The 10,954-nt window shown below is 37.0% G+C and overlaps 1 protein-coding gene across 2 annotated transcripts in view; it reads right to left on the bottom strand.

The window, feature by feature from the left end:
- Positions 1–1,370: 1,370 nt before the first annotated feature.
- The window catches only part of LOC122801015 (NACHT, LRR and PYD domains-containing protein 1a-like), a 1,015,111-nt gene continuing 1,005,527 nt past the window's right edge, over positions 1,371–10,954 (bottom strand). For both annotated transcript variants that reach the window (XM_044070467.1, XM_044070468.1), the window contains one exon: positions 1,371–6,966. In XM_044070467.1, coding sequence (XP_043926402.1) covers positions 6,950–6,966 — 17 coding nt within the window. In that variant the 3' untranslated portion in view covers positions 1,371–6,949. The remainder of the gene's footprint in view (positions 6,967–10,954) is intronic.

The following is a 10,954-nucleotide window of genomic DNA, read 5'->3' as shown; positions in this document are numbered from 1 at the left end:
TCATAGACTTCATAAACTTTTTTTTTTTTTTACAGGCAATAGTTTTAAAAGTGATCATTAACCAATTTGTTCATATGATCAGGAAAAAAAAATAAAGCTGGATCTACCCATATACCCAGGTCCTTAAATGAATGCACATTTTAAATCACTGTGCTTTATTAAATACTCACCCTTCAATATATGTCTCTCATTTCTAATATGTTTTGCTGTTGATAAATTTATCAACACATTATTCTTCTGTGCTCAAATGGTTTAAATTAGTCAAGTTTTTATCCTATCTGTGACAGATGTAACCTGTTTACCTATTTAAAGTTACCTGCGTGCTGACAATAGTGTACCGCAAATGAAAAAGATCGATCTGAAAGATATTACATAAAGGGCATGGGTCAGAGTCAGGACACCCTGACTGCAACCTAGAGATTCACTTGTCCAATTAATGTGTATTTGCCATGTCCTATTTGTAAGCCATGCAGGTATCCATCTTATCAAAACTACATCAATAAATAGTTGTTCTAATATACTGATCATTGTTTTGTGTTTGAGCTTATCAAAGGCTGATGTTGTCTATATAAATTATACAAGAACATAATTATAACTGTTATTGTATTATTACAGAACATCATGTTGCAGGTAGTTATAGATTTTTTTCAGCATATGCATGCTTATATAGAGTTTTAAGTAATAGCCTTTTTAATTCTGATGACACATTACAACCTCCTCCATTATTTTTCCATAAAAAGAAAGCAAAGTTATGGGTCTCTGTAACTCTGGGTTTGTCCTAATCCTCTGTCCCTTAAATATGGATTGAAATTTTGCATATCTCCGGTCTTGAGGAATCTCCTCACACTTTAATGACCTGGTGAATAACAAATACAATAATACTGTAAGTTCATGCTGAAGTGTTCCCAGGCCATTGTTACTAATTGTATTTCATCCCTGTACTTTACTTCCGATGAGCATATTTATTTTTCAGTATAATTTAATTTCAGTGTCTGAAGTGGGTAAACGTAAAAATATTTTATTTTGATATGTGTGAATATGGATGTTAGTGTCAACCATGTCTGTTAATTATAAGATGTATATGTATGTAAATAAGCTGCCTATGTGCATGTAGACTACTCAGGCAAAAAAGGGTAAGGATTTGCATATATACATGTATGTGCATGTATACATACACATATGTATGTGTATCTAAGTATATACTGAAATATGTATGTAACTAAATTATGTTTTACATTTGCCACTACTTTTTTAGATTATTTAGGTTGTGATTATGACAATCACCAATGAGTTATATATATATATATATATATATATGTATATATATATATATATATATATATATATATATATATATATATGTGTGTGTGTGTGTGTGTGTGTGTGTGTGTGTGTGTAAAATTAGAGACAATACATATCTATATGCTCAGAACAAGTTATTCAGTTGAGTTAGTTACAGAAATGTAGGAATGGATAACAGAGTGGAAGACAGGGACAGTATAGTACTGTTGTATAGGCGAGTCAGCACCCAGATGTACTAAAAGTATAATTCCACATTGTAAGCTAACAGCAAAACTGTTTCTGCTGTTGGGAAAGTGAATTGACAGAAAACTATGCAAACAGTGTATGAATGTTGTACTACATGGCATAATATTATTGCATTCCATAATAAAGTATTATGGTTATGTTACCCTTTAATGTTTAACTACACCTCAATATTATGTCAGACCTTGCACAGACATAAATGTGATGTCATCATACTGGCCATACCTTAAGTACACTGTTAAGGACATTTGACAGTGATGGCAGTCTTATACTTGGCTGAGACAACACATCTTTGTTTTCATTTGGTGCATTCAGGTATGGGTGTAGCACTGTAGGGTGTATCATCAGTGCATAGCAATGAGAGCAAGCACCAGAGATGACATACTGAGTGGGAACACTATTGTGTCACTGGCATGAGATCTGCAGTCCAGTTGTCAAGATAATGCATTTTATGTGAGTAGACTATTTTTCATTCAGGCGCTGGGGTGTGCTTGTATGGTTTTGGATCATCCAGAAGTGTACTGGCAGGCCTTATGTAAATGTTGCTCATTCATGTCATGCTAAGTCTTCCAGGATGGCAGTACTGCATCTGGATATGTTTTTAGGTTGGCACTTCTCTGAACTACACAACACTGTGTTATGTGATGCTATCATGCAGCAGATGTACAGAAGTGGTTAACAGGTTTGTGAATAACATTCATGGAACTGATCGAGGATACTGATTTGCTAACATGTGGTGATGCTAAAATGAAAGACGTGTGCACATTTAGGTTCACAGATTCATAGGTTAACAGTAGGCTATTGATCCAGAGGAACATAAGTAGCCTAGCCACAGTATCCTATACTGTAAGTACCCATTGGCGTGACTAAATTACATCTAGTTTTAGACCCATTTCAATGACAGCTTCAGGGGTCAGACCTGGGCTGTAGTTAAAATTGCCCATCCATGCATCCGGGTTATGCTTAAAGAAGGTCAGGGAGCTACTTTGCTTTATATCCAAAGGAAGTCTATTCTGTTAACAGGAGATTGTCTGGGTTATATAGCTATCTTGCCAGCAAAACTATTTACGTTTTGGTAGAAGATAAATTCTCTTGAACAGGTGTTTAGGATGTTACTAGTTCTGCAGATGTGCAGCAGGTGACAGTGGACCGGATCCTTTCAGGCTATGTAGGTTAGACAGAGATTACCTCTCCAGAGTGTATAAGAAAACAGAAAAGAGGCAAAGTGCTTTAAGCTTGTCTGGGTAGCTCAAGAAAGACATACCCTTAATTACTGTAATGAGAAAATAATGCAGCCCCTAAAACTGGGTCATGTGCTTAGCCAACTACATATCAAAGGGGACATTATACTCTCTTAATCACTCCTGGGGATTAGGCAAAAGGATTTCCTAACATTAGTGGATAAATAATGATAAAAGGATAACTAATTGTCAGTGAAAATGCTTAGGTCCCTAATGTCTGAGTCAGTGTTGGCTAAAGACATAGTGCTGGTGCTGCACTTCTTGGTATGCAATTTTACGCTGTGGTCCAGGCACCACTTGTTGCTGCACGCTAGTCCCTCCTGAAAAATCTGGAAGTCATACGGTGCAGTAGTGACAATTCCAGACTTGGTCAGCTACATGCACTTGATGTCAGCCTTGTTAGTGGAGAAGTAAATACCAAAGACAAGTGATCCTGGAATTGATCACTGGGAGATACCACAAGTGAATACTCTTTTCGAAGACAGCATGCCTCCCATCTAACAGACTTGGCTATGCCCATTAACCAGTCTACTATCTAGCAGGTAACATATGAGTTTACATTTAGTTTGCTTAGCTTGTTGATTATCTCAGAATGTACACACACACACACACACACACACACACACACACACACACACACACACACACACACACACACACACACACACACACATCTAAATATCTATCTATACTGAAACACACATTTGCTTAGTTCTAGGATTTATTTCCATACTAGTGACTAGCCATGACAAGGAACCCTTTGAGAAAAAGAATAGAATTACAGTAGTAGCTTAAAGTGCACTTCTAAAACAGTTATGTGCATTGTATACATTGTTTCAGTAAAAGACCTGCATTATCAGATATGTAGCATATACTGAATTTATATATATTCAAGAATGTCTTGAATTACAAGTCTGTCAGTAAAACACATAGACACTGATGTTTTCAAACCACATGAATAGTTACGCATATACATACATACAAAAATAGCTACTATAACTTGTCAAAATACAGGGTCATCGATGGCTGAGAATTTTGTTGCAGCACTTAATTTTTATTGCCTTAGTAAAAAAGTACTCCTGTAATTACCTGCTATAATACAGTAGGAATGGTACTGAAAAGTATATGGGGAAATGTGTAGACTGCATTTGCCTCAACTTTCAAATGCTAATCAGTGTAAACTAACTGTACTTCAGTCATAAATTCAGGAAAGGTGTGAAAGCTCAAAACATTTTACCACAATGAATGGTAGAAAAAAGCGAGAAAAGAAATTCAGTTGGATAGAATCAGTATTAGACATATAGGTTTGGTGTGATTTCTGAAGCACAACACATGGCATCAGCTAATAGGAAAATACATTTAGAACAGTGATGAGATTCAGTTCCAAAGCTTCTTGACATTTTTAGAGGAAAGATACAAAATATTTTATTCTTTTAGAATATTAGGGCATTTGCTACTCAACAAGCTTCTTTCAAGACACTGGAGGGAAAAAGATTTGTAGGAACAAGCATGAAACAGAAATGTTACTGCTTAGGTTTGAATAATTATTAGACACAGTTTAACAGTTTTACAAATACAAGTACATAGTAAAGTAGTATCATCTCACTGCTAAATAGGCTCCAAGTCTGTGAGCGACAATACAGCATCTCTAGCTGAGTAAAATCCAGTAATTCAACAAATCTAATTACTCATGGGTAAGGGAATGAAATACAAAAGGACAAACTTCAACTGTAAGCTCTAAGCACTTCCTACAACAGCCCCCGCTGAAAGTTTATGTAATCTGACCTGTAGTATGCTAACAAGGCTCTTTGGTGAACATGTGACTTACCCAGTATTAAAATGTAGACAAACTCCTCTAGCAAAAAATCTGGGCTAGTGTCCCTTGAAAGCAACGTAAGAACTGTGGGTTAGTAAATGGACTTCCCCAGTCATAAAGTATGTGAATGGAAATGGAGGGACTCAAACTCAGACCTACAATATAAACCTCATTACCGGCTCATAGCATTACTCTCCTGTACTATACTACCAAACAGGAAGATGATAATGTTTCATCTGATAAAAGAGGTTTAGGTTGATGTGAGGTGAATTAGGCTGCACTGCAAATTTTAACATGAAAATTATTTACAGAAAAGTTGAATTTGATGCATAACAATTTCAAAAGGCTAATTAGGTTGTAATACACAGGGAAATTAAATGGGTGTAATCTGCAGTAGTTGAGCCTAAGACACTATTTCCACTCACTCATGACAGTGCTGAACAGATTTCATTGCTCAGAGGGTAATTCCATTGGGAAACTTTGAATACTTGCTTGTGGTATGGTCATGCCAGTCCACACCTAATGTCCATGGCATCAGGAGCTGTTTCCCTAATTAATTTTTCCTTGATTGATATTTGAATTAGATTGCAAAACAGAGTTTGCTGACGCATATAAGACACAAAAATACACACTTTCAAACCAGAATGTAAAACTAAAAAACAGAAAGACACATCAGCTATATAAACAATACATTTTTGTCACCAGGAAGTGGTCTTCATTATCATTAAAGCTTTTTCAGTGACAACAAAAAGGAGGTTAATTACTGATTCAGTGTACCTATGAGAGGGAAGTCTTAGAAACTATGCATTCACATTACTTACTGTGGCAACGTCTCAGTGAAAATAATGCTTACTACTAGAAATAGAAGCAATGTATAAAGGCTGAATAATAAAGAATCAAGCTACTCACAAGCAGGACAATCACCAGCAATATAAAGAAGTTTCATTTTTACACATACAAAAAAATGTCACTGGTAGATGGAATTCTTCTCCCCTGACATATGGCATTCCTTAAAATGGAATAGGTATACTTAAGGCTTTTCTTAATCCAACCACCTCATTCAAAGCTAGCAGCAGGTGTGGATAAGCAGGAGGAAGCACACTTGTGAGATCATCACCCATAATACACACAGTGATGTTACACTTCTTATGCAGAATAACTCTCAGAAAAATTGGAAATGCACTGATTAAAAAAGGAGGTGCACAAACATTTGTATGTAAATATTAAGCGCTGTCAGGTGTGCCAACATTTCCATGCTTTGATGAGAGGCCTGCTTTGCACTGTGCGGTAACAGAACACTACTGTGATGTCAGTCTTCATTACTCCTCCTACAACAGACATGCCAATTCTCCTTTACCCTCCCTGCACTCCTGGTTCTTCTGATACTAAATCTACAATTATCTACACTGACCAAAATTATGTAATGAAGTTCCACTACTTGAATAAAGGAACGAAAGTGCTTATCAAGTATTTACTTGTTGTGTCCATGCCGGTTTCTCTTCCTTTACGTCTACCCGGACTTGGTTGTTTTCAAATGGTCAAAAATGTACCATATGGCAATTAAGTTCACAACAGCTTTTAAGCATCACTGACCTTTTAAAAAGAAATACCGTCTGAATTGCTTCACACAAACAGATGAAGACAGTCATATCAAGAAGGGGGTGGTTTACAAAATACTTGTGGTTACAAAAGTGTTAAAAATTTTCTGTTGCTCACTGAACTTCTGGTTATCTAGCTGCTCTGAAAACCCTACCAGGCCTTCCTAGAAAGTTGTATCTCAATCTGGTAAATACAGTAAGACTTTTACATGACAGCCCCTCAACAAACTTAAATTAGAAATGATTCTGACAGGTTCTGAATATGTTTGTATGCAAGGGAAACATTCCTTTAGAGAAAATAAGTTTCTGCTGAAACCTTTAGGTCAACTGCAAAGCATACATTGTAGGCAACACCATACAACTCTGACATGGTGGATCACACCACACAATCACAATACGAAACTCCAGCAATCAACAATTACATTCTGTAACCATAATGTGTAAGAAACCACTTCTGTAGTACATCTGCAAATAATGCAGCTGTTCCCATTACTGACGTCTGATAAAATATATCACACTGTAGCTTAAAGTCCTGATTACTGATGCCCAAATATAAGTAAATGTTGCCTGAAAGACATGCAGGTTTTATTACTTTATCTTCAGCTCTGTGAGTGATACTTCTGATTCACTGAATTTGCAGTTGGGTTATAGTTTAGTGTCTTTGCAGTTCAGAGTTCTTCACACAAGCTAACAGTCTCTGAGGACCAACTTTGGTGTTGGAAGCTTTGTCTTCATAATTGCATATGAATTCATTCACTGAGGATTTCTGAAAGACAACAAAAAGCATTCAGAATGTATCAACTACCTTTTATTTACGTGAACAAACTTTATTTTCATGCAGAGTGGTGTCTCCCCATTAGATGTTCAGTATGTCAAACAAGGAAGAACTGAGCAAATATTGCAATCATACTCTTGGATGCCTCAGGACAGGAACAGCTAATAGCAGGGAAGAAGAAAAAAAATTATGATCATACTATTTACACAAAAAATGGAATGGATGGACTCAGAGCAGTGAAAACAACAGAAAATAAAAACTGAAAGAGTAAGCTATTAAACTGATATTGTTTTCTCTTAACTAACTGCCCCATACTCGCAAAAACACATCTTTATTGACAAGATCTTAAGTATCGGACACAGATGCAAAATATCCAAAATACTGAGGCTAAATTCTCAGCAGCAGCACATTGCCACGAACACACATACACACACACACTCCTACTACAACATATGCAGACATGCTGAAGCATATACAAGTAAAATATGAAAAGCCAAAAGCACAACAAAACAAGGACCTCACGTATGTAGCACACTACCAGTCCTCCACTTTACCACAGTAAGCCATGAGTGCACAGGTTGCTATAAGATGAATCAGGAACAGTCCTAACCAAACCAAACTCAAAAAGGCAATAAAGCAAACACTCTGACCTGCCACACTCCTAAAATCATAGTACAAAGGCACTCCACTGTTTGTAACGCAAACATGCACTTCTACATATTTTGCAATGAATTTATGACAGTTGCATGACTGTCTGAGTTCAAACTTAAGGGCATCAAGATTAAAAAGGATTAAAGTTAATTATGACATGGTCAACATTCATGGTGAAATGAACAATTTAAAAAACTCCTCCCTCTTGTAACAGGATATAGTGGGATTACTGATCTTATTAAGCAAGGTCAAAATATACCTGCTTACTGAAATTCTCTCATCACCACATCAAGAAAAATTGGTATGCAGTCAGTGGTTAAGGACATGATGCCATACAAAGGAGATTCAGTGCCTGTCAGACTGTACTGAGATGTACAACCAGTTTGAGCACTTTGTGCCTTATGGGTTTCATCTTTCTCTCGCTGAAAAGTGCAAATTATAAGCAGGACATTTTAATTTACTGCACTTTTTAGGGATTTCCAAATTCCTGAAAATATACATATAAAAATGACAGATGAAGGCAAAATTACTAAACAAAATACAAATGAGCAATAAACTGTCCATACAAATGTTGCGGGAACCTACCCAAAACTGTATTTTTTCCCAGAACAGCATGAAGATTTCCTGACTAAACCCCATGATCTAAAAACCATCAGCCACAAAAATAATAACTGCGCAGATTATTAATATGAAATAAATATACCTATATTTTAATCAACTATGTTAAAACAATTTCAGGCAAACATTACACAATTCAGCTACAGATGAGATTACTTTAAATAACATACCGAGAAACTTGAGATTTTTCTGATCCTCATCCATGGTCATACCCTCTGTAATTAACAAATAACGCTAGTATCTTTAAGCCAAGAGAAAATCAAACTCAGCTGAAGTAAATGGCCCTTCCAAGACCTTAACACGAGAAAATGTGCTGAAGTAAATGGCATACTTGAGAAAACAGATGTGAAATAATGCCAATACTAATGTAAATATATCTGATCAGGATATTTTCAGTGAGCTCTTTGTAATGTTTATGAGTTTGCATGTTGAGCAGCAGCGCTAATCGAATAGGCATGCTGCTCAGCATGCTAATCTGAATACAAGCATGTTTCCATTGCCAGCAACAGTGTCAGTGGCCAGGAAACTGTGTTGAGCAGTATGAGCACACATAGTAAAAAACAGGTTTTCTAATGGCAAACCTGTTACGCATGCTCGCATGGACAGCAAGAAGAGCTACATAAGGCAAATAATACATGCTGTACACAGGTAGGGAAAGTGCAATTAGTGCACTGTTCACGTAAATGTAACATATGAATACAAAAATAAGTAAGTGTGTATGTGAAATGGCAAGGACAACAACAATACATGGATTACTAGACAGAAAAAGTGTAGTGAGGGTAATGTGCACAAAAATCAAACAGATGTATACAGAAACAAGTCAAAGGGGAGGGTAAATATTCCAAGTCTAGTATGGTAATTGATGTGAAGGTGCCTATTTCACAAAGACAACTTTGTTGTTGTGTCTTTCAGCTTTTCCTGGTTAGGGGTCGCCACAGCGGAACTCCGGTCCGCTAATGATTGGTAGTTGATTTTTTTTACGTGCCGAATTACCAGCCCAGACACACAACTTTCAACGAAGGCACGCCCATTCATGCATGTCTCCACGCAGAAGACGCTCTAGCTGAGAATCGAACTGGACAGCGTCTTACTGTGAGGTGACAACTTTACCGCAGCACCACCACCGCAGATCGAAATTTTGCAATATATATGTCAAAATAAATAATGGTGGTCACTATCCCTGAGCAAATGTAAGTAAATAAAAGCAGACATGATATTACAGATGAGATAATAGTTTGCAAGGGCAGTACATGCGTAATGGGAAATCTGCACAGAGTGTATTACATTCATAAAGCACGTAGGAAAATAGTAATGGTTCAGAAGCTGCAATCACCTTTTACAAGCAATGAATCCATGCCATCAATGTCAACACTGATCTGTGCATTATATCTGTATATTAACTGTGCATGTCACAGAAAGAGGCCTAACACATGTATGAGGAGAATCATCCTTGTAGAGAATTATACACCTCAGTATTATAACAGTTATGTATCTCAAATGTAGGTGTGTGTGGTGTTACAAGTGTGGCAGCAGAGTGTGATATACATAATGCCCTTGCATAAGGCAACTGAGGCTGACACAGTTACTGTGCAGATAGAAAACAGATGCAAACCCCACACCATGATCCAGTGTATTCCCTGGAGCTGGGTGTTGTTGGCATCTGCCACAGGAGGTAGCAATGGGTATTGTGACAAACAAATGAAATCAATGTGTGACTTTGGAAAGGATACCTGATAATGAATGTATTGGCATGTCAGACTGATGGCAATTAAATAAGTATGCTCATGTGCACACAAATGTGATCAGTCCTATATCAGTGTTCTGTGGTCATGTGTTGTCATGTGTTCTCATGTCTGTACGCATACCACCCAAGAACTAAAGCACACACATGTACACCACAGTACTCAATGCATGTGCCAAGTTAGCACTCTCACCATTACACCGGCAGAACAAATGTGTAAATTCAAAGCTACGTTCATATGTGTTTGTGTAATATATCACGGGATAACACTGACATGATGTAATGGTTGTTGTGTAATATCAGTATGTTTACACAAAATGGATCTGTATGGTACAAGTGAACAACAAGCTGTACGCCTCCAAAAAACAAGACGACTATTAATCACATGCGCCACAGTGGAAAGGTTATCACAGCTGTTGAACTCCACCTATGTGAAATTATTCAATTAGCTGTACTTTATTTGCCCATACATTTTATCTGCTAAAAGTTGATGGGGAGGCGTCTGACACTCTATAATTGCAAAATATAACTGGGGAGGGGGAATGTCTTTCATGCAGAACAGTTAAGGGCACAAATGATTAGTCACTCAATGATGGTTTAGAACACTTGCCTAAGCATTGAGAAAATTAACACCATATAGTGGGATCAATGAATGTGCCATGGTACAGGTGCATCGCCAATTGTCATATGTATGGTTATGTGAAAGCATTACATCATGTGTATGACTCAATGAATATGTGTCATAGTAATTACTTAGAAAGAATCTTGCAGTATATTAAATAACATTGTCTGACACTAGGCATACACAAACATACTTGCAGCCCCTGCTGTTGTCACTGTGATAGTAGAACAACAATTGTGTCCAATGTGGATATAATCCCATATTGGAGCACATGCCTTAATTAGGAAACAACATACATTATATCTCTGATGTCCTCAGTCTTGAGGAGGTGTTTACTACAACCGTGA

Source organism: Protopterus annectens, chromosome 4.part1, assembly GCF_019279795.1.
Source record: "Protopterus annectens isolate FY-2018-M chromosome 4.part1, PAN1.0, whole genome shotgun sequence".
In the NCBI taxonomy this organism is placed as follows: Eukaryota; Metazoa; Chordata; order Ceratodontiformes; family Protopteridae; genus Protopterus; species Protopterus annectens.
This window is presented reverse-complemented; position numbering and strand designations above follow the sequence as displayed.